General features: G+C 53.9%; 1 protein-coding gene and 1 long non-coding RNA gene across 2 annotated transcripts in view; one reads left to right on the plus strand and one right to left on the minus strand.

Annotated features, from left to right (window-relative positions):
• The window catches only part of CPSF1 (cleavage and polyadenylation specific factor 1), a gene marked incomplete at its 5' end in the record, with an annotated part of 72,496 nt that extends 52,499 nt beyond the window's left edge, over positions 1-19,997 (plus strand). The window contains 12 exon segments of the mRNA XM_039714732.1: positions 119-209; positions 875-959; positions 2,790-2,828; positions 3,068-3,092; positions 4,255-4,308; positions 5,563-5,623; positions 7,091-7,351; positions 11,322-11,369; positions 11,508-11,663; positions 15,461-15,590; positions 18,211-18,349; positions 19,875-19,997. Coding sequence (XP_039570666.1) covers positions 119-209; positions 875-959; positions 2,790-2,828; positions 3,068-3,092; positions 4,255-4,308; positions 5,563-5,623; positions 7,091-7,351; positions 11,322-11,369; positions 11,508-11,663; positions 15,461-15,590; positions 18,211-18,349; positions 19,875-19,922 — 1,137 coding nt within the window.
• LOC120504853 lies at positions 17,000-18,199 on the minus strand. Its single transcript, XR_005628137.1, has 3 exons — positions 17,853-18,199; positions 17,624-17,789; positions 17,000-17,574 (listed from the first exon to the last, which is right to left on the minus strand). It is a non-coding gene; the product is annotated as an uncharacterized LOC120504853 (long non-coding RNA).
• Positions 19,998-23,066: the final 3,069 nt, after the last annotated feature.

A 23,066-nucleotide genomic window follows, 5' to 3' on the forward strand; every position in this document is an offset into this window, starting at 1 on the left:
GGTGTACACCGGGGTTTTGGGGGGTCCCGGGGGGTTTTGGGGGGTCCCGGGGGGTTTTGGGGGGTCCTGGGGGGTTTTGGGGTCTCACGGGGGGGTCTGAGTGCTGCCCCCTCCCCAGGTGTACGCGGTGGCCACCAGCTCCCCCCACCCCTGCACGCGCATCCCGCGCATGACGGGAGAGGAGAAGGAGTTCGAGAGCATCGAGAGAGGTCAGCGCACCTGGGACACCTGAGATACACCTGAGATACACCTGGGCACACCTGAGATACACCTGAGATACACCTGGGATACACCTGGGGACACCTGGGGACACAGCTGGGACACACCTGAGATACACCTGGGACACCTGGGGACACACCTGGGACACCTGAGATACACCTGGGACAGCTGGGGACACACCTGGGACAGCTGGGACACACCTGGGACACACCTGGGACACCTGAGATACACCTGGGGACACTTGGGACACACCTGAGATACACCTGGGACACCTGAGATACTCCTGGGACAGCTCGGGACACACCTGGGATCCCCCTGGGACAGCTGGGGACACACCTGGGCACAGCTGGGACACACCTGGGACACCTGAGATACACCTGGGACACCTGGGGACATGGGGACAGCTGGGACACACCTGGGATACACTTGGGGGACAGCTGGGGATACACCTGGGATAGACCTGGGGGGACCTGGGCACACCTGGGGACAGCTGGAGACACCTGGAGACACACCTGGGCACAGCTGGGGACAGCTGGGACATCTGGGGACACACCTGGGCACAGCTGGGGATACACCTGAGGGGTGTAACTATCCCCAGTGTCCCCAGTCCCCCCAGTCCCCCCGGTGTCCCCTGACCGCTGTCCCCTGTCCCCAGACGAGCGCTACGTGCCCCCCCAGCAGGAGGCCTTCAGCATCCAGCTCATCTCACCTGTCAGCTGGGAGGCCATCCCCAACACCAGGTGCGACCCCAAAACCCCTGGGAACCCCAAAAACCCCTGGGAACCCCAAAATGTCCCTGGGAACCCCAAAAATCCCATCGAGAACCCAAAAAATCCCAAAAACCCCATTGAGAACCCCAAAAGTCCCACCGGGAATCCCAAACCCCAGTGATGAGCACTGAAATCCCGGCTCAGCTGGGAGCCCATCCCCAGCACCAGGTGCGACCCCAAAAACTCCGGGAACCCCGAAAACTCCAGGAACCCCAAAAATCCCATCGAGAACCCAAAAAATCCCAAAAATCCTATTGGGAACCCCAGAAATCCCATCGGGAACCCCAAATCCCAAACCCGTACAGTGACCTGCACCATCCCAGCTCAGCTGGGAGCCCATCCCAAACACCAGGTGGGACCCCAAAAACCCCTGGGAACCCCAAAAACCCCAAAATGTTCCTGGGAACCCCAAAAATCCTATTGGGAACCCCAAAAATCCCATTGGGAACCCCAAATCCCAAACCCGTACAGTGACCTGCACCATCCCAACTCAGCTGGGAGCCCATCCCCAACACCAGGTGCGACCCCAAAAACTCCTGGGAACCCCAAAAACCCCAAAATGTCCCATTGGGAACCCCAGAAATCCCATCAGGAACCCCAAAAATCCCATCGGGAACCCCAAATCCCAAACCCGTACAGTGACCTGCACCATCCCAACTCAGCTGGGAGCCCATCCCCAACACCAGGTGCGACCCCAAAAACTCCTGGGAACCCCAAAAACCCCAAAATGTCCCTGGGAACCCCAAACATTCCACCAGGAACCCCAAAAATCCCAAATGTTCCTGGGAACCCCAAAAATCCCATTGGGAACCCCAAAAATCCCATTGGGAACCCCAAATCCCAAACCCGTACAGTGACCCGCACCATCCCAGCTCAGCTGGGCGCCCATCCCAAACACCAGGTGGGACCCCAAAAACTCCTGGGAACCCCAAAAACCCCCAAATGTTCCTGGGAACCCCAAAAATTCCGTCAGGAACCTCAAAAATCCCATCAGGAACCCCAAAATCCCATCAGGAACCTCAAAATTCCCACCAGGAACCCCAAATCCCAACACCCCCAACGCCACCTGGTCTCACCTGGTCCCACCTGTGCCAGGGTCACCCTGGAGGAGTGGGCACACCTCAACTGCACGGGGTGACCTGAGACCCCTGGGGTATCACCTGAGACTCCTGGGGTGCCCCCTGACCTCATTCTGACCCCACCTGTGCCCACCTGGTCTCACCTGGTCCCACCTGTGCAGGATCGCACTGGAGCAGTGGGAGCACGTCACCTGCACGGGGTGACCTGAGACCCCTGGGGTGCTCCCTGACCCCACCCTGACCCCCCCCATGTCTCACCTCTGCCCACCTGGTCTCACCTGGTCTCACCTGGTCCCACCTGTGCAGGATCGCGCTGGAGGAGTGGGAGCACGTCACCTGCACGGGGTGACCTGAGACCCCTGGGGTATCACCTGAGACTCCTGGGGTGCCCCCTGACCTCATTCTGACCCCACCTGTGCCCACCTGGTCTCACCTGGTCCCACCTGTGCAGGATCGCACTGGAGCAGTGGGAGCACGTCACCTGCACGGGGTGACCTGAGACCCCTGGGCTGCCCCCTTGACCTCATTCTGACCCCACCCTGGCCCCACCTGTGCCCACCTGGTCTCACCTGTGCCCACCTGTGCAGGATCGCACTGGAGGAGTGGGCACACGTCACCTGCACGGGGTGACCTGAGCCCCCTGGGGTGCCCCATGACCCCCCCCTGACCCCCCATTGTCTCACCTGTGCCCACCTGGTCTCACCTGTGCCCACCTGTGCAGGATCGCGCTGGAGGAGTGGGAGCACGTCACCTGCATGAAGTGATGTGTCCCTGGGGCATCACCTGAGCCCCCTGGGGTGCCCCCGACCTCATTCTGACCCCACCTGTGCCCACCTGGTCTCACCTGGTGTCACCTGTGCCAGGGTCACCCTGGAGCAGTGGGAGCACGTCACCTGCACGGGGTGACCTGAGACCCCTGGGCTGCCCCCTTGACCTCATTCTGACCCCACCCTGACCCCACCTGTGCCCACCTGGTCTCACCTGGTCCCACCTGTGCAGGATCGCGCTGGAGGAGTGGGAGCACGTCACCTGCATGAAGTGATGTGTCCCTGGGGCATCACCTGAGCCCCCTGGGGTGCCCCATGACTCCCCCTGACCCCCCATGTCTCACCTGTGCCCACCTGGTCTCACCTGGTCCCACCTGTGCAGGATCACACTGGAGCAGTGGGAGCACGTCACCTGCACGGGGTGACCTGAGACCCCTGGGGTGCCCAGTGACCCCCCCATGTCTCACCTGGTCTCACCTGTGCCCACGTGTGCAGGATGGCCCTGGAGGAGTGGGCACAAGTCACCTGCATGGGGTGACCTGAGACCCCTGGGGCATCACCTGAGCCCCCTGGGGTGCCCCCCTGACCCCCCCCATGTCTCACCTGGTCTCACCTGGTCTCACCTGGTCTCACCTGGTCTCACCTGGTCTCACCTGGTCTCACCTGGTCTCACCTGGTCTCACCTGGTCTCACCTGGTCTCACCTGGTCTCACCTGGTCTCACCTGGTCTCACCTGGTCTCACCTGGTCTCACCTGGTCTCACCTGGTCTCACCTGGTCTCACCTGGTCTCACCTGGTCTCACCTGGTCTCACCTGGTCTCACCTGGTCTCACCTGGTCTCACCTGGTCTCACCTGGTCTCACCTGGTCTCACCTGGTCTCACCTGGTCTCACCTGGTCTCACCTGGTCTCACCTGGTCTCACCTGGTCCCACCTGTGCAGGATCACACTGGAGCAGTGGGAGCACGTCACCTGCACGGGGTGACCTGAGACCCCTGGGCTGCCCCCTTGACCTCATTCTGACCCCACCCTGACCCCACCTGTGCCCACCTGGTCTCACCTGGTCTCACCTGGTCCCACCTGTGCAGGATCACACTGGAGCAGTGGGAGCACGTCACCTGCACGGGGTGACCTGAGCCCCCTGGGGTGCCCCTTTGACCCCACCCTGGCCCCACCTGTGCCCACCTGGTCTCACCTGTGCCCACCTGTGCAGGATCGCACTGGAGGAGTGGGCACACGTCACCTGCACGGGGTGACCTGAGCCCCCTGGGGTGCCCCATGACCCCCCCCTGACCCCCCATTGTCTCACCTGTGCCCACCTGGTCTCACCTATCCTGATCCTGGCTGTGATCGAGGTGGTGCCCAGGTGTCTGAGGTCACAGCTGGGCACCCTGTGACTCACCTGTGTCTCACCTGTCAGATCCTGATCCTGGACGTGATCGAGGTGGTGCCCAGGTGTCTGAGGTCACACCTGGTGTGTCTCACCTGTCCCTGTCCCACCTGGTGTGTCCATGGCTCACCTGTCCGTGTCTCACCTGTCCCTGGCTCACCTGTCAGATCCTGATCCTGGCCGTGATCGAGGTGGTGCTCAGGTGTCTGAGGTCACACCTGGTCTCTCCATGTCTCACCTGTCCTCTCACCTGTCAGATCCTGATCCTGGCTGTGATCGAGGTGGTGCCAGGGTGTCCCTGTCACACCTGGTCTCTCCATGTCTCACCTGTCCATGTCTCACCTGTCCGTGTCTCACCTGTCAGATCCTAATCCTGGACGTGATCGAGGTGGTGCCCAGGTGTCTGAGGTCACAGCTGGGCACCCTGTGACTCACCTGTGAGCGTTGGTTGGGTTTGGGTTGGGGTTGGTGACCTGAGGGGCCACCAGGGCGGTGTCAGAGGCCACCACGAGGTCTGGGACCTCCATGGTGACATCGAGGTGTCCTCTCAGATCCCCCTGAGGAGCCTCAAGGACAACGAGCCAACCTTGGTGGTCACTCAGCATCGGTTGAGTTTAGGCCAATGACCTGAGGGGCCACCAGGGCAGTCTCCAAGGCCACCGTGAGGTCCAGGACCTCCATGGTGACATTGAGGTGTCCCCGTATCCCCTCAGATCTTCCTGTGGAGCCTGTGAGCCATCCTTGGTGGCCACTCAGCGTTGGTTGGATTTGGGTTGGCCTGATGGGCCACCAGGGAGGTGTCAGAGGCCACCACGAGGTCAAGGAGCTCCATGGTGACCCCGGGGTGAGCCCTCAGATCCCCCTGTGGAGCCTCAAGGCCAATGAAATGATGCTGGTGGTCACACAACATTGGTTGAGTTTAGGCCAGTGACCTGAGGGGCCACCAGGGCGGTGTCCAAGGCCACCTTCAGGTCAGGGACCTCCATGGTGACCTCAGGGTGTCCCTGTGTCCCCTCAGATCCTCCTGTGGAGCCTGAAGGACAACAAGCCAACCTTGGTGGCCACTCAACATTGCTTGGGTCCAGATTGGTCACCTGAGGGGCCACCAGGGCGGTGTCAGAGGCCACCATTGGGTTGAGGACCTCCATGGTGACCTCGAGATGTCCCTGTCACCTCAGATCCTCCTGTGGAGCCTGAAGGCCAATGAGATGACCTTGGTGGCCACTCGGCATCGGTTGGGTTCAGATTGGTCACTTGAGGGGCCACCAGGGAGGTGTCCAAAGCCACCATGGGGTTGAGGACCTCCACGGTGACCTCGGGGTGTCTGTGTCCCCTCAGCTCCTCCTGTGGAGCCTGAAGGACAACAGGATGGTGGTGGTGGCCACTCAGCATCCGTTGGGTTTGGGCCAATGACCTGAGGGGCCACCAGGGAGGTGTCAGAGGCCACCATGAGATCAGGGACCTCCAGGGTGACCCCGGGTGTCCCCTCAGATCTTCCTGAGGAGCCTCAAGGACAATGAGCCATCCTTGGTGGCCACTCATCATTGGTTGGGTTTGGGTTGGGGTTGGTGACCTGAGGGGCCACCAAGGCGGTGTGACAGGCCACCGTGAGGTCCATGGTGACCTCGGGGTGTCCCCGTGTCCCCTCAGATCTTCCTGTGGAGCCTCAAGGACAACGGGATGATGGTGGTGGCCACTCAGCATTGCTTGGGTTTGGGTTGGGATTGGCACCAAGGAGGTGTCAGAGGCCACCATGGGGTTGAGGACCTCCATGGTGACCTCGGGGTGTCCCCGTGTCCCCTCAGATCTTCCTGTGGAGCCTGAAGTTTTAGGTGACAGCTGGGGTCCGTGGGGACATTGTTGGGTGACACCTGAGGGTCTTGAGGGACATTCAGAGATCTCAGGGGACACTCAGGGTCTCGGGATCTCCTGAGGGTCCTGGGGGACACCTGAGGGTTCTTGGGGACATTGCGGGGGGACACATGCAGGTCCTGGGGGACACCTGAGGGTCCTGGGTGACACCTGAGGGTCTTGGGTGACACCTGAAGGTCCTGGAGAACACCTGAAGGTCCTGGGGGACACCTGAGGGTCCTGGGGGACACCTGAGGGTCCTGGAGAACATCTGAGGGTCCTGGAGAACACCTGAAGGTCCTGGGGGACACCTGAGGGTCCTGGGTGACACCTGAGGGTCCTGGAGAACATCTGAGGGTCCTGGAGAACACCTGAAGGTCCTGGGGGACACCTGAGGGTCCTGGGTGACACCTGAGGGTCCTGGAGAACATCTGAGGGTCCTGGAGAACACCTGAAGGTCCTGGGGGACACCTGAGGTGACACCTGACGGTCTTGGGTGACGCCTGAAGGTCTTGGATGACAACCGGGGTCTTGGGGGACACCTGGGGGTCTTGGGTGGCACCTGGGGTTCTTGGGGGACATCCAAGGGTTGGGGTCTTGAGGGACACCTGAGGGTCTTGGGTGACACCTGAAGGTCTTGGATGACAACCGGGGTCTTGGGGGACACCTGGGGGTCTTGGGTGGCACCTGAGGGTCTTGAGGGACACCTGAGGCTCTTGGGGGACACCTGAAGGTCTTGGGTGACATCTGAGGGTCCTGGAGGACACCTGAAGGTGCTGGAGGACACCTGAAGGTCCTGGGTGACACCTGAGGTGACACCTGAGGGTCTTGGGTGACACCTGAAGGTCTTGGATGACAACCGGGGTCTTGGGGGACACCTGGGGGTCTTGAGGGACACCTGAGGGTCTTGAGGGACACCTGAGGGTCTTGGCGGACACCTGAGGGACTTGGGTGACACCTGAGGTGACACCTGAGGGTCTTGGGGGACGCCTGAAGGTCGTTGGGGACACCTGAGGGTCTTGGGCGACACCTGAGGGACACTGGGGGCTCTTGGAGGACTCTCCAGGAGTCTCTTGGAGGACCCTCAGCGGTCTCCAGAGCAGCCCGAGGGTCTGGGGGACACTCGGGGGTCACCTGGGGGTCTCAGGGGGGTGCCCAGGTGCCACCCCCGGCACCGGGGCGGTGACGGTGACAGCGGTGTCCCCGCAGGACGCCAAGCCGCTGGAGGTCTACAGCGTGGACTTCATGGTGGACGGCACCCAGCTGGGATTCCTGGGTACGGACGCGGCCCGGCGCGGGGGGGTTGGTGAGGGTTGGGTTGGGTTGGGTTTGGTTGGGTTTGGGTTGAGTTTGGGTTGGGTTTGGTTGGGTTTGGGTTGGGTTTGGTTGGGTTGGGTTGAGTTGGGTTGGGTTTGGGTTGGTTTAGTTGGGTTGGGTTGGGTTAGGTTTCAGTTGAGTTTTGGTTGGGTTTGGGTTGGATTTGGTTGGGTTCGGGTTGGGTTCAGTTGGGTTTGGGTTGGTTTAGTTGGGTTTGGGTTGGGTTTGGTTGGGTTTGGGTTGGGTTTGGGTTGAGTTTGGGTTGGGTTTGATTGAGTTTGGTTGGTTTGGGTTGAGTTTGGGTTGGGTTTGGTTGGGTTTGGGTTGGGTTTGGTTGGGTTGGGTTGAGTTGGGTTGGGTTTGGGTTGGTTTAGTTGGGTTGGGTTGGGTTAGGTTTCAGTTGAGTTTTGGTTGGGTTTGGGTTGGATTTGGTTGGGTTCGGGTTGGGTTCAGTTGGGTTTGGGTTGGTTTAGTTGGGTTTGGGTTGAGTTCAGTTGGGTTTGGGTTGGGTTTGGTTGGGTTTGGGTTGAGTTTGGGTTGGGTTTGATTGAGTTTGGTTCGGTTTAGTTGAGTTTGGGTTGGGTTTGATTGAGTTTGGTTCGGTTTAGTTGAGTTTGGGTTGGGTTTGATTGAGTTTGGTTCGGTTTAGTTGAGTTTGGGTTGGGTTTGATTGAGTTTGGTTCGGTTTAGTTGAGTTTGGGTTGGGTTTGATTGAGTTTGGTTCGGTTTAGTTGAGTTTGGGTTGGGTTTGATTGAGTTTGGTTCGGTTTAGTTGAGTTTGGGTTGGGTTTGATTGAGTTTGGTTCGGTTTAGTTGAGTTTGGGTTGGGTTTGATTGAGTTTGGTTCGGTTTAGTTGAGTTTGGGTTGGGTTTGATTGAGTTTGGTTCGGTTTAGTTGAGTTTGGGTTGGGTTTGATTGAGTTTGGTTCGGTTTAGTTGAGTTTGGGTTGGGTTTGATTGAGTTTGGTTCGGTTTAGTTGAGTTTGGGTTGGGTTTGATTGAGTTTGGTTTGGTTTGGTTGAGTTTGGGTTGGGTTCAGTTGGGTTTGGTTGAGCTTGGGTTGGGTTCGATTGAGTTTTGGTTGAGTTTGGTTGGGGTTGGGTTGGGTTGGGTTGAGTTTAGTTGGGTTTGGTTGACCGTAGTTGAGTGTGGTTGAGTTTGGGTTGGGTTTTATTGACTGTAGTTTGGTTTGGTTGAGTTTTGGTTGAGTTTAGTTGGCCATATGAGAGATTGGTTGAGTTTGGATTGGATTTGGTTGGGTTTGGTTGAGTTCAGGTTGGGTTCGGGTGAGTTTGGGTTGAGTTTGGGTTGGGTTGGGTTTGGGTTGAGTTTGGGTTGGGTTTGGTTGGGTTTGGGTTGGGTTTGGGTTGGGTTTGGTTGGGTTTGGGTTGAGTTTGGGTTGGGTTTGGTTGGGTTTGGGTTGGGTTTGGGTTGGGTTTGGTTGGGTTTGGGTTGGGTTTGGGTTGAGTTTGGGTTGGGTTTGGGTGAGTTTGGGTTGGGTTTGGTTGGGTTTGGGTTGAGTTTGGGTTGGGTTTGGTTTGGGTTGAGTTTGGGTTGGGTTTGGTTGCGTTTGGGTTGAGTTTGGGTTGGGTTTGGTAGAGTTTGGAAGAGCCTCATTTGGTTTGGTTGATGGTAGTTGGGTTTGGTTCAGTTTGGTTGGGTTAGGGTTGAGTTTGGGAGGGGTTGGTTTGGTTTGGTTGAGTTTGGGTTGAATTTAGTTGGGTTGAGTTTTATTGAGTTTGGGTTGGGTTTGGTTGGGTGAGGTTGATGGTGGTTGGGTTTGGGTTGAATTTAGTTGGGTTTAGTTGAGTTTTATTGAGTTTGGGTTGGGTTGGGTTGGGTGTGGTTGATGGTGGTTGGGTTTGGGTTGAATTTAGTTGGGTTTCGTTGAGTTTGGGTTGGGTTGGGTTGAGTTTGGTTGGGTTTCAGTTGAGTTTGATTTGAGTTTAGTTGGATTTGGGTTGGGTTTGAGTGAGTTCAGTTGGGTTTGGATGGGTTTGGGTTGAGTTGAGTTTGGGTTGGGTTCCGTTTGGTTGGGTTGGGTTTGGTTGAGTTCAGTTGGCTTTGGGTTGAGTTTGGATTGGATTTGGTTGGGTTGGGTTGAGTTTAGTTGGGTTTGGTTGAGTTTGGATTGGATTTGGTTGGGTTGGGTTGAGTTTAGTTGGGTTTGGTTGAGTTTGGATTGTATTTGGTTGAGTTTAGTTGGGTTTGGTTGACCGTAGTTGAGTTTGGTTGAGTTTGGGCCGGGTTTTGTTGAGTGTAGTTTGGTTTGGTTGAGTTTTGGTTGAGTTCAGTTGCTTGAGTTGAGTTTAGTTGGGTTGGGTTGAGTTCTGTTGGGTTTTGTTGAGTTTAGATGAATTGAGTTTAGTTGGGTTGAGTTTGGTTTGTTTGGGTTGAGTTCAGTTGGGTTGGGTTGAGTTCAGTTGGGTTGGGTTGAGTTTGGGTCAGGTTTTGTTGACTGTAGTTTGGTTTGGTTGAGTTTTGGTTGAGTTCAGATGGGTTTGGTTGGGTTGAGTTTGGGTTGGGTTTTGTTGGCTGTATTTGGTTTGAGTTTTGGTTGAATTTAGTTGGCCATATGAGAGATTGGTTGAGTTTGGATTGGATTTGATTTGGTTTGATTGAGTTTGGTTGAGTTCAGTTGGGTTGGGTTGAGTTGAGTTTAGTTGGGTTGTGTTTAGTTGGGTTTGGCTGAGTTTGGATTGGATGTGGTCGGGTTTGGTTGAGTTTGGGTTGAGTTTCGTTGGGTTGGGTTGAGTTGGGTTGGGTTGAGTTCAGTTGGGTTGGGTTGGGTTGGGTTCAGTTGGGTTTGGTTGAACCGTAGTTGAGTTTGGCTGGATTTTGGTGAATTTTTCGTGGATTTTTCTTGACCTCAAGCTGACCTTTGGATAAATTCAGGTTGAATTTGAGTAAATTCAGGTAGAATTTGGTTAAATTTGGGCAGAATTTGTTTAAATTCAGGTAGAATTTGTGTGGAATTTAGGTAGAATTTGTTTAAATTTGTGTGGAATTTGGGTAAATTCAGGTAGAATTTGGGTAAATTCAGGTAGAATTTGGGTAAATTCAGGTAGAATTTGGGTAAATTCAGGTAGAATTTGGGTAAATTCAGGTAGAATTTGGGTAAATTCAGGTAGAATTTGGGTAAATTCAGGTAGAATTTGGGTAAATTCAGGTAGAATTTGGGTAAATTCAGGTAGAATTTGGGTAAATTCAGGTAGAATTTGGGTAAATTCAGGTAGAATTTGGGTAAATTCAGGTAGAATTTGGGTAAATTCAGGTAGAATTTGGGTAAATTCAGGTAGAATTTGGGTAAATTCAGGTAGAATTTGGGTAAATTCAGGTAGAATTTGGGTAAATTCAGGTAGAATTTGGGTAAATTCAGGTAGAATTTGTTTAAATTCGGGTGGAATCTGTTTAAATTCAGGTATAATTTGGGTAAATTCAGGTAGAATTTGGTTAAATTCAGGTAGAATTTGTTTAAATTCAGGTAGAATTTGGGTAAATTCAGGTAGAATTTGTTTAAATTCAGGTAGAATTTGTTCAAATTTGTGAGGAATTTGGGTAAATTTAGGTAGAATTTGTTTAAATTTGGGCAGAATTTGGGTAAATTTGGGTAGAATTTGTTTAAATTCAGGTAGAATTTGTTTAAATTTGTGAGGAATTTGGGTAAATTCAGGTAGAATCTTTAAATTTAGGTAGAATTTGTTTAAATTCAGTTAGAATTTGTTTAAATTCAGGTAGAATTTGTTTAAATTCAGGTAGAATTTGGGTAAATTCAGGTAGAATTTGTTTAAATTCAGGTAGAATTTGGGTAAATTCAGGTAGAATTTGTTTAAATTCAGGTAGAATTTGGGTAAATTCAGGTAGAATTTGGTTAAAATTGGGCAGAATTTGGGTAAAACCAGTCTGACTTCCCCGCACCCCTCCCGCAGTGTCGGACCGCGACCGGAACCTGCTGGTGTACATGTACCTGCCGGAAGGTGAGCGGGGCGGGGCCGCTGACCCCGCGTGACCCCAGGGTGACCCCGGTGACCCCAGGGTGACCCCGGTGGCCCCGGGTGACCCCGGTGACCCCGGGTGACCCCAGGGTGGCCCCGGTGACGCGGGTGTCCCCCCAGCCAAGGAGTCCTTCGGGGGGCTGCGGCTGCTGCGCCGCGCCGACTTCCACGTGGGGGCGCACGTGAACACGTTCTGGCGCACGCCGTGCCGCGGGCACGCCGAGGGGCCCAACCGGCGCAGCAGCACCTGGGAGAACAAGCACATCACCTGGTTCGGTGAGGCACACCTGGGCACACCTGGGGCACCTGGGGGAACAAGCACATCACCTGGTTCGGTGAGGCACACCTGGGCACACCTGGGGCACCTGGGGGAACAAGCACATCACCTGGTTCGGTAGGGGCACACCTGGGGGCACACCTGGGGACATGTGGGCACACCTGGGGCACCTGGGGGAACAAGCACATCACCTGGTTCGGTAGGGGCACACCTGGGGGCACACCTGGGGACATGTGGGCACACCTGGGGACAGCTGGGACACACCTGGGGACACCTGCACCTGGGTGTACCTGGGATAGACCTGGGGCACACCTGGGCACACCTGGGGCACACCTGGGCACACCTGGGGGTGCCTGTGACACACCTGGGGCACCTGTGACACCCGGGGGTACACCTGTGACACACCTGGGCACACCTGGGATAGACCTGGGGGTACCTGGGGCGCCTGGGGGTACCTGGGATAGACCTGGGCATGTTTGGGGGGACCTGGGACACACCTGGGCACACCTGGGGACAGCTGGGGGCACCTGGGCACACCTGGGATACACCTGGGATACACCTGAGATAGACCTGGGGGCACCTGGGGACACCTGGGAGAACAAGCACATCACCTGGTTCGGTATGAGAAACACCTGGGCACACATGGGGCACCTGGGAGAACAAGCACATCACCTGGTTCGGTGTGGGGCACACCTGGGGACATGTGGGGCACACCTGGGAGAACAAGCACATCACCTGGTTTGGTATGGGGCACACCTGGGGACAGCTGGGGACACCTGGGGATACCTGGGGACACCTGGGATGGACCTGGGGGCACCTGGGCTGGGCACACACCTGGGAGAACAAGCACATCACCTGGTTTGGTGAGAGAAACACCTGGGGGCACCTGGGGGCACCTGGGGATACCTGGGCACACCTGGGAGAACAAGCACAGCACCTGGTTCAGTAGGGGCACACCTGGGGCACACCTGGGCACACCTGGGGATACACCTGGGCACACCTGGGGACAGGTGGGACACACCTGGGAGAACAAGCACAGCACCTGGTTCGGTGAGTCACTCACCTGGGGGCACACCTGGGCTGGGCACACACCTGGGGGCACCTGGGGACACCTGGGGGAACAAGCACAGCACCTGGTTCAGTGAGGGACTCACCTGGGCTGGGGACACACCTGGGGGCACCTGGGGACATGTGGGGCACACCTGGGACACACCTGGGGACACACCTGGGGACACACCTGGGAGAAGAAGCACAGCACCTGGTTTGGTATGGGGCACACCTGGGGACACACCTGGGGTGGGGACACACCTGGGGCACACCTGGGGACACCTGGGGACACCTGAGGACACCTGGGAGAACAAGCACAGCACCTGGTTCAGCGAGAAACACACCTGGGCACACCTGGGGGCACCTGGGCACACCTGGGGACAGCTGGGGCCACACCTGGGCTGGGGACACACCTGGGACACAGCTGGGCTTTGGGGTGCAGGATCCAGGTGTGACCCTGACTGCTGGGGTTGGGTGCTGGGATTGGGGTGCTGGGATTTGGGATTGGGGGTTCTGGGATTGGGCGTTTTGGGGTTCTGGGATTTTGGGATTTGGGGTTTGGGATTGGGGGTTTGGGATTGGGGGTTTGGGATTGGAGGGTTTGGGATTGGGGGTTTGGGATTGGGGGTTTGGGATTGGAGGGTTTGGGATTTGGGGTTTGGGATTGGGGGTTTGGGATTGGGGGTTCTGGGGTTTTGGGATTTCTGGGATTGCAGGTGGGATGTGCAGGTCTGGGATTTGGGGTTTCTGGGATTCAGGCTGAGTTTGGGGTTCTGGACTGGGGGTGGGATTTGGGATGGGTTTTGGGGTTTTGGGATTGGGGTGGAATTTGGGGTTTTGGGATCAAGTTGCCAGGATTTGGGGTAGAATTTGGGGGATTGGGGTTTTGGGGTTTCTGGGATTTTGGGGTGGAATTTGTTGGTTTTGGGATTTGTTGTTTTGGGTTTTGGGGTGGGATTTGTTGTTTTGGGGTGGAATTTGTTGGTTTTGGGTTTGGGGTGGGATTTGTTGGTTTGGGGTGGGATTTGTAGTTTTCGGGATTTGGGATGGGATTTGCTGTTTCTGGGATTTGTTGTTTTGGGGATTTTGGCTGGGATTTGTTTTTGGGATTTGTGTTTTGGGTGGGATTTGTTTTGGGGTGGGGTTGGTTGTTTTTGGGATTTTGGCTGGGATTTGTTGTTTTTGGGATTTTGTCTGGGATTTGTTGTTTTTGGGGTGGGATTTGTTGTTTTGGGATTTTGGGTGGGATTTGTGTTTTGGGTGGGATTTGTTTTGGGGTGGGGTTGGTTGTTTTTGGGATTTTGGCTGGGATTTGTTGTTTTTGGGATTTTGTCTGGGATTTGTTGTTTTTGGGGTGGGATTTGTTGTTTTGGGATTTTGGGTGGGATTTGTGTTTTGGGTGGGATTTGTTTTGGGGTGGGGTTGGTTGTTTTTGGGATTTTGGCTGGGATTTGTTGTTTTTGGGATTTTGTCTGGGATTTGTTGTTTTTGGGGTGGGATTTGTTGTTTTGGGATTTTGGGTGGGATTTGTGTTTTGGGTGGGATTTGTTTTGGGGTGGGGTTGGTTGTTTTTGGGATTTTGGCTGGGATTTGTTGTTTTTGGGATTTTGTCTGGGATTTGTTGTTTTTGGGGTGGGATTTGTTGTTTTGGGATTTTGGGTGGGATTTGTGTTTTGGGTGGGATTTGTTTTGGGGTGGGGTTGGTTGTTTTTGGGATTTTGGCTGGGATTTGTTGTTTTTGGGATTTTGTCTGGGATTTGTTGTTTTTGGGGTGGGATTTGTTGTTTTGGGATTTTGGGTGGGATTTGTGTTTTGGGTGGGATTTGTTTTGGGGTGGGGTTGGTTGTTTTTGGGATTTTGGCTGGGATTTGTTGTTTTTGGGATTTTGTCTGGGATTTGTTGTTTTTGGGGTGGGATTTGTTGTTTTGGGATTTTGGGTGGGATTTGTGTTTTGGGTGGGATTTGTTTTGGGGTGGGGTTGGTTGTTTTTGGGATTTTGGCTGGGATTTGTTGTTTTTGGGATTTTGTCTGGGATTTGTTGTTTTTGGGGTGGGATTTGTTGTTTTGGGATTTTGGGTGGGATTTGTGTTTTGGGTGGGATTTGTTTTGGGGTGGGGTTGGTTGTTTTTGGGATTTTGGCTGGGATTTGTTGTTTTTGGGATTTTGTCTGGGATTTGTTGTTTTTGGGGTGGGATTTGTTGTTTTGGGATTTTGGGTGGGATTTGTGTTTTGGGTGGGATTTGTTTTGGGGTGGGGTTGGTTGTTTTTGGGATTTTGGCTGGGATTTGTTGTTTTTGGGATTTTGTCTGGGATTTGTTGTTTTTGGGGTGGGATTTGTTGTTTTGGGATTTTGGGTGGGATTTGTGTTTTGGGTGGGATTTGGTTTTGGGATTTTGGCTGGGATTTGTTGTTTTTGGGATTTTGTCTGGGATTTGTTGTTTTTGGGGTGGGATTTGTTGTTTTGGGATTTTGGGTGGGATTTGTGTTTTGGGTGGGATTTGGTTTTGGGATTTTGGCTGGGATTTGTTGTTTTTGGGATTTGTTGTTTTGGGATTTGGGGTTTGTGGGCTTTGGGGTGGGATTTGTTGTTTTGGCTGGGATTTGTTGTTTTTGGGATTTTGTCTGGGATTTGTTGTTTTTGGGGTGGGATTTGGGGTTTTGGGATTTGATGTTTCTGGGATCGGGGTGGGTTTTGGGGTGGGATTTTGGGATTTGTGCTTTTGGGGTGCTGACGGCGCCGTCCCCGCAGCGACGCTGGACGGGGGCCTGGGGCTGCTGCTGCCCATGCAGGAGAAAACCTACAGGAGATTGCTGATGCTGCAGAACGCGCTGAGCTCCGCCCTGCCGCACCTGGCGGGGCTCAACCCGCGGGCCTTCAGGTAAGGACACACCTGTACACACCTGGGATACACCTGGGGTACACCTGAACACACCTGGGATACACCTGGGGACACCTGGGATACACCTGGACACACCTGAGCTCCGCCCTGCCGCACCTGGCGGGGCTCAACCCGCGGGCCTTCAGGTAAGGACACACCTGTACACACCTGGGATACACCTGGGGTACACCTGTACACACCTGAGCTCCGCCCTGCCGCACCTGGCGGGGCTCAACCCGCGGGCGTTCAGGTAAGGACACCTGAGATACACCTGGGATACACCTGGGGAACAACTACACACACCTGGGGTACACCTGGGTACACCTACACACACCTGAGCACACCTGAGCTCCGCCCTGCCACACCTGACGGGGCTCAACCCATGGGCGTTCAGGTAAATAACACCTGGGCACACCTGGGGAACACCTGGGATACACCTGGGATACACCTGGGATACATCTGTGCACAGCGGAGCTCCACCCTGCCGCACCTGGCGGGGCTCAACCCCCGGGCATTCAGGTAAATAACACCTGGGGACACCTGGGCACACCTGGGATACACCTGGGGACACCTGGGCACAGCTGGGATACACCTGGAGAACACCTACACACACCTGAGCTCCACCCTGCCACACCTGGTGGGGCTCAACCGCCGGGTGTTCAGGTAAGGACACACCTGGGCACACCTGGGATACACCTGGGGTACACCTGTACACACCTGAGCTCCGCCCTGCCCCACCTGGTGGGGCTCAACCCGCGGGCGTTCAGGTAAGGACACCTGAGATACACCTGGGATACACCTGGGATACACCTACACACACCTGGGCACACCTGAGCTCCGCCCTGCCACACCTGGCGGGGCTCAACCCACAAGTGTTAAGGTAAATAACACCTGGGGTACACCTGTACACACCTGGGGTACACCTGTACACACCTGTCCTACACCCACCCTGCTGCACCTGGCCGGGCTGAATCCACGGGCACTCAGATAATGGCACACCTGACACACCTCTGCACACCCGTGCACACCTGACACACCTGTGCACACCTTTACACACTTGTGCACATCCTCCTGGGATACACCTGTACACACCTGTGCACACCGGAGCTCCGCCCTGCCCCACCTGGCGAGGCTCAACCCACAAGTGTTAAGGTAAATAACACCTGGGGAACACCTCAACACACCTGGGGTACACCTGTACACACCTGTCCTACACCCACCCTGCTGCACCTGGCCGGGCTGAATCCACGGGCACTCAGATAATGGCACACCTGACACACCTCTGCACACCCGTGCACACCTGACACACCTGTGCACACCTGTGCACACCCATGCACACCTGTACACACCCGTGCACACCTGACACACCTCTGCACACCTGCACACACCTGTGCACGCCTGTGCACACCCATGCACACCTGTACACACCCGTGCACACCTGACACACCTCTGCACACCTTTACACACTTGTGCACACTTGCACACACCTCTGCACACCTGCCCACACCTGTGTACACGTGCACACCTGCCGTACCTGGCAGGGCTCAACCTCGAGGCATTTAGGTACCATCGCCTGCCCCACACCTGTCCTAGCATTGCCTCACACCTGTCCCACCTCACCTGTCCTATCCATGTCCCACACTTCCCACCTGTCTCACCTGTCTTTGTTCCTTACCTGTCCTTCACCTGTCTTTTCTTACCTGTCCCTCACCTGTCCCACCTGTTCCACACTTTTCCCATCACACACCTGTCCCCTGTCCCTCACCTGTCTCATCTCACCTGTATCTCACCTGTCTCACCTGTCCCATGTTCCTCACCTCTCCTGTCCCAGGTCTCTCACCTGTCCCAGCTGTGTCCCACACCTGTCCCTCACCTGTCATTCATCCATCCCTCACTGGTCCCTTACCTGTCCCACACCTGTCCCATCCCACACCTGTCTCACCTGTTGCACCAGTCCCATCTCACCTGTCCCCGTGCCCCTCACCTGTCCCATCTCACACCTGTCCCATCTCACCTGTTCACCTGCCCCTCACCTGTCCCATCTCACCTGTCCCCAGGCCCCTCACCTGTCCCATCTCACACCTAGCACCTGTCTCACCTTTCACCTGTCTCTCCTGTCCCCTGTCCCTCACCTGTCTCACCGGTCTCACCTGTCCCATGTCACGCCTGTCCCATCTCACCTGCTCACCTGCCCCTCACCTGTCCCATCTCACATCTGTCCCATCTCACCGGTTCACCTGCTCCTCACCTGTCCCATCTCACCTGTCCCATCTCACACCCGTCCCAATTGTCTGCTCTCACCTGTCTCACCTCTCACCTGTCCCATCTCACCTGTCCCATGTCACACCTGTCCCATCTCACCGGTTCACCTGCCCCTCACCTGTCCCATCTCACCTGTTCACCTGCTCCTCACCTGTCCCATCTCACCTGTCCCAATTGTCCACTCTCACCTGTCTCCCCTCTCACCTGTCTTTCACCACTTCTTTGTCTCACCTGTCTCACCTGTCTGCCGTGTCTCCCCTGTCCCTCACCTGCTTCACCTTTCACCTCTCACCTGTCTCACCTGTCCGTATCTCACCTGTCTCACCTGTCCGTGTCTCACCTGTCTCACCTGTGTCAGGCTGCTGCAGTCGGAGCGGCGCCTGCTGCAGAACGCCGTGCGCAACGTGCTGGACGGGGAACTGCTGGGCAGGTTCCTGTACCTGAGCGCCATGGAGCGCGGCGAGCTGGCCAAGAAGATCGGCACCACACCTGACATCGTGAGTGGCACCTGGGCAGGTGTGGGCTGGGCAGGTGCGAGGCTGGGCTGGGCAGGTGTGGGGCTGGGCAGGTGTGGGGCTGGGCAGGTGTGGGGCTGGGCAGGTGTGGGGCTGGGCAGGTGTGGGGCTGCGGCGAGCTGGCCAAGAAGATCGGCACCACACCTGACATCGTGAGTGGCACCTGGGCAGGTGTGGGGTGTCTTTCACCACTTCTTTGTCTCACCTGTCTCACCTGTCTGCCGTGTCTCCCCTGTCCCTCACCTGCTTCACCTTTCACCTCTCACCTGTCTCACCTGTCCGTATCTCACCTGTCTCACCTGTGTCAGGCTGCTGCAGTCGGAGCGGCGCCTGCTGCAGAACGCCGTGCGCAACGTGCTGGACGGGGAACTGCTGGGCAGGTTCCTGTACCTGAGCGCCAATGTGGGGCTGGGCAGGTGGGGCTGGGCAGATGTGGGGCTGGGCAGGTGAGGATTGGACAGGCGAGGATTGGACAGGTGAGTTTCGGGCCAGGTGAGGTTTGTCCAGGTGAGGCTCAGGACAGGTGAGGCTTGGACAGGTGAGGTTTGGACAGGTGAGGATTGCACAGGTTGAGGATTGGACAGGTGAAGATTTGGGACAGATAAATTCTGGAACAGGTGAGGTTTGGTCGGGTGAGGCTCAGGACAGGGGAGGATTGGACAGGTGAAGATTTGGGACAGATAAATTCTGGAACAGGTGAGGTTTGGTCGGGTGAGGCTCAGGACAGGGGAGGATTGGACAGGTGAAGATTTGGGACAGATAAATTCTGGAACAGGTGAGGTTTGGTCGGGTGAGGCTCAGGACAGGGGAGGATTGGACAGGTGAAGATTTGGGACAGATAAATTCTGGAACAGGTGAGGTTTGGTCGGGTGAGGCTCAGGACAGGGGAGGATTGGACAGGTGAAGATTTGGGACAGATAAATTCTGGAACAGGTGAGGTTTGGTCGGGTGAGGCTCAGGACAGGTGAGGTTTGGACAGATGAGGATTGTCCAGGTGAGGCTCAGGACAGGTGAGGCTCAGGACAGGTGAGGTTTGGCCAGGTGAGGTTCAAACAGGTGAGGATTGGGCAGGTGAAGTTCTGGACAGTGAGGTTCAGGCCAGGTGAGGCTTGGACAGGTGAGGTTCAAACAGGTGAGGATTGCACAGGTGAGGCTCAGGACAGGTGAGGATTGGACAGGTGAGGATTCAACAGGTAAGTTCTGGGCCAGGTAAGGATTGCACAGGTGAGGCTCAGGACAGGTGAATTTCAGGCCAGGTGAGGTTTTGAACAGGTGAGTTTCGGGCCAGGTGAGGCTCAGGACAGGTGAGGTTCGGACAGGTGAGGTTCAAACAGGTGAGGATTGGACAGGTGAGTTTCGGGCCAGGTGAGTCTTGGATTGGTGAGGTTTGGCCAGGTGAGTTTTGGGACAGGTGAATTTCGGGCCAGGTAAGGATTGGACAGGTACGTTTCAGGCCAGGTGAATTTCGGGCCAGGTGAGCCCCTGACCTCTCTCCCCTCCCCCACAGATCCTGGACGACCTCCTGGAGATCGACCGCGTCACCGCCCACTTCTGAGGGACCCAAAATCCCCCAAATTCCCCCCAAAATTAAAAAAGAACAAAAAAAAAATTCCCTAAAAAACCCCCAAAATCCCCTAAAAATGAAAAATTCCCAAAAAAAAACAACAAAAAAATTCCCAAAAAATCCCCAAAAAACAACAAAAAATTCCCTAAAAATCCCCCGGAATTTTTTTAAGATCCTCCCCCAAAATTTCTCAAAAAACTCCCAAAAATCCCAAAAATTTCCACAAAAGCCCCCAAATCCCCCCAAAATTCCCGTTTGTAATAAAACACAATTTTCACATCTGGTTTTGGGGTTTATTTGGGGGATTTTGGGGAAGATTTGGGGGAATTTGGGGGTGATTGGGGGGAAATTTGGGGGAATTTTGGGGGAATTCAGGGAAAATTTGGGGGTAATTTTGGGAAGATCTGGGGTAATTTTGAGGGATTTTGGGGTTCACAGTGGCTTGGGGTGTTCACAGTGAATTTTGGGGAGTTCACAGTGAATTTTGGGGAGGGGGTTTTGGGATTTTTGGTATTTGTGGGTGAGTTTCGGGTGATTTTTTTTGGTTTTTGGATGAGTTTCGCTCGTTTCCCCAAAATTTTGGGGTTATTTCTCGGGGTATTTCTGGGGCTATTTTTCTCTTCTCCGGGTGTTTTTCGGGTGTTTCCGAGTGGTTTTCACCCAGTTTTGGGCATTTTTGGGGTATTTTTCTGCGGTTTTTGGGTATTTTCTGTTTTTTCAGATATTTTCGGGGTGTTTTCAGATTTTTTTTCTTTTTTTTGGGGAGATTTTTGGGTGAGTTTCGGGTGATTTTTTTTGGTATATTTTTCTCTTCTCCGGGTGTTTTTCGGGTGTTTCCGAGTGGTTTTCACCCAGTTTTGGGCATTTTTGGGGTATTTTTCTGCGGTTTTTGGGTATTTTCTGTTTTTTCAGATATTTTCGGGGTGTTTTCAGATTTTTTTTCTTTTTTTTTGGCTGAATTTCAGGGTTTTTTGGGGTATTTTTGGGTGTTTCCAGCTGTTTTTCAGCTATTTTCTGGTGTTTTTTCCTGTTTCTGGCTGGTTTGAGGGTATTTTTTACTATTTTTGGGTGCTTCCAGCTGTTTTTCAGGTATTTTTTGGCATTTGGGGTGTTTTTGGGTGTTTCCAGCTGGTTTTTAAGTAATTTTTAGTATTTCCAGCTGTTTGGGGGGGAACTTTGGGTGTTTCTGGCTGGTTGTTGTTGTTTTTTGTTGTTTGGTTTTTGGCTGTTTTTCAGGCATTTCCAGGTGTTTTTTCCCGTTTCTGGCTGGTTTGAGGGTATTTTTTGACCATTTTGGGTGTTTCCAGCTGTTTTTTGGGTGTTTCCCAGGCGATTTTTGCTGGTTTTCAGATGGTTTGGATTTTTTTCATTTTTCCAGCTGGTTTTTGGGGTGTTTTTGGGTGTTTCCAGCTGTTTTTCAGGTATTTTTTGGCATTTCCAGCGGTTTTAGGGGGAATTTTGGGTGTTTCTGGCTGTATTTTGTAGTTTTTCAGGCATTTCCAGGTGTTTTTTCCTGTTTCTGGCTGGTTTCGGTGTATTTTTTGACCTTTTTGAGTGTTTCCGGCTGTTTTTCGAGTGTTTCCCAGGCGATTTTTGCTGGTTTTCTGATGGTTTGGATTTTTTTTCATGTTTCCAGCTGTTTTTTGGGGTATTTTTGGGCGTTTCCAGCTGGTTTTCAGGTGTTTCACAGATTTTTTTTTCAGTGATTTTCACGTTTCCATCGATTTTTGGGGGTATTTTCAGGTGTTTCTGGCCGACTTTTGGGGCATTTTTGGGTGATTTTGGGTGTTTCCAGTTGTTTTTCAGACGTTCTCAGGTGTTTCAAGCCGATTTTTGGGGTATTTTCAGATCTTCCTGGCCGTTTCTTTGGGTGTTTTCAGGTAGTTTTGGGTGTTTCTGGTTGTTTTTCAGATGTTTCCAGACAACTTCTGGGGTGTTTTGGGGTATTTTTTGGTGTGTTTGGGTGTTTCCGGTTGTTTTTCAGATGTTCTCAGAAGTTCCCAGCCAATTTTTGGGGTATTTCGGGTGTTCCCAGCCGATTTTTTGGGTATTTTTGGGTGTTCCCAGCTGATTTTTCAGGTATTTTTGGGTGTTTGTGGCCGTTTTGGGGGTATTTTGGGTGTTCCCTGTAGATTCTTTTGGTATTTTGGGTGTTTCCAGCTGATTTTGGGGGTATTTCAGGTGTTCCCAGGTGTTCCCAGATGGTTTTTGGGGTATTTTTGGGTCTTTCTGGTTGTTTTTCAGATCTCAGGTGTTTCCAGGTGATTTTTGGGGTATTCCAGGTGTTCCCAGCTGATTTTTTGAGTATTTTTGGGTGTTCCCAGCCGGTTTTTGGGTGTTCATGGCCGGTTTTGGGGTATTTCAGGTGTTCCCAGCCAGTTTTTGGTGTATTTTCGGTGTTCCCAGCTGATTTTTCAGCTATTTCGGCTGTTCCAACCCGGATTTTGGGGTATTTTCGGCTGTTCTGACCCGGATTTTGGGGTATTTTTTGGGTGTTCCCATCCGGGTTTTGGTGTATTTTCGGTGTATTTTGGCTGTCCCGGATGGATTTGGGGGTATTTTTGGGTGTTCCCAGCTGATCTTTCACGTATTTTCAGTGTTCCCAGCCAGTTTTTGGGGTATTTTCGGTGTATTTTCAGTGTTCTGACCCGGATTTCGGGGTGTTTTGGGTGTTCCCAGACGGTTTTTGGGGTATTTTCGGTGTATTTTGGCTGTTCCGAGGTGGATTTTGGGGTATTTTCAGTGTATTTTCAGCTGTTTTAACCCGGATTTTGGGGTATTTTTGGTGTTCCCAGACGATTTTTCAGGTATTTTCCGTGTTCTGACCCAGATTTTGGGGTATTTTGGGTGTTCCCAGACAGATTTTGGTGTATTTTCAGCTGTCCTGACCCAGATTTTGGGGTGTTTTGGGTGTTCCCAGATGATTTTTCAGGTATTTGGGCTGTTCTGACCCGGATTTTGGGGTATTTTCGGTGTTCCCAGCCAGTTTTTGGGCTGTTCCGAGCTGGTTTTCGGTGTATTTTCAGCTGTCCCGACCTGGATTTCGGGGTATTTTGGGTGTTCCCAGCCAGTTTTTGGTGTATTTTCGGTGTATTTTCGTTGCTCCGACCCGGATTTTGGGGTGTTTTGGGTGTT

The sequence above is a fragment of the Passer montanus genome, unplaced genomic scaffold (assembly GCF_014805655.1).
Source record: "Passer montanus isolate IOZ18808 unplaced genomic scaffold, ASM1480565v1 scaffold306, whole genome shotgun sequence".
Taxonomy (NCBI): Eukaryota; Metazoa; Chordata; class Aves; order Passeriformes; family Passeridae; genus Passer; species Passer montanus.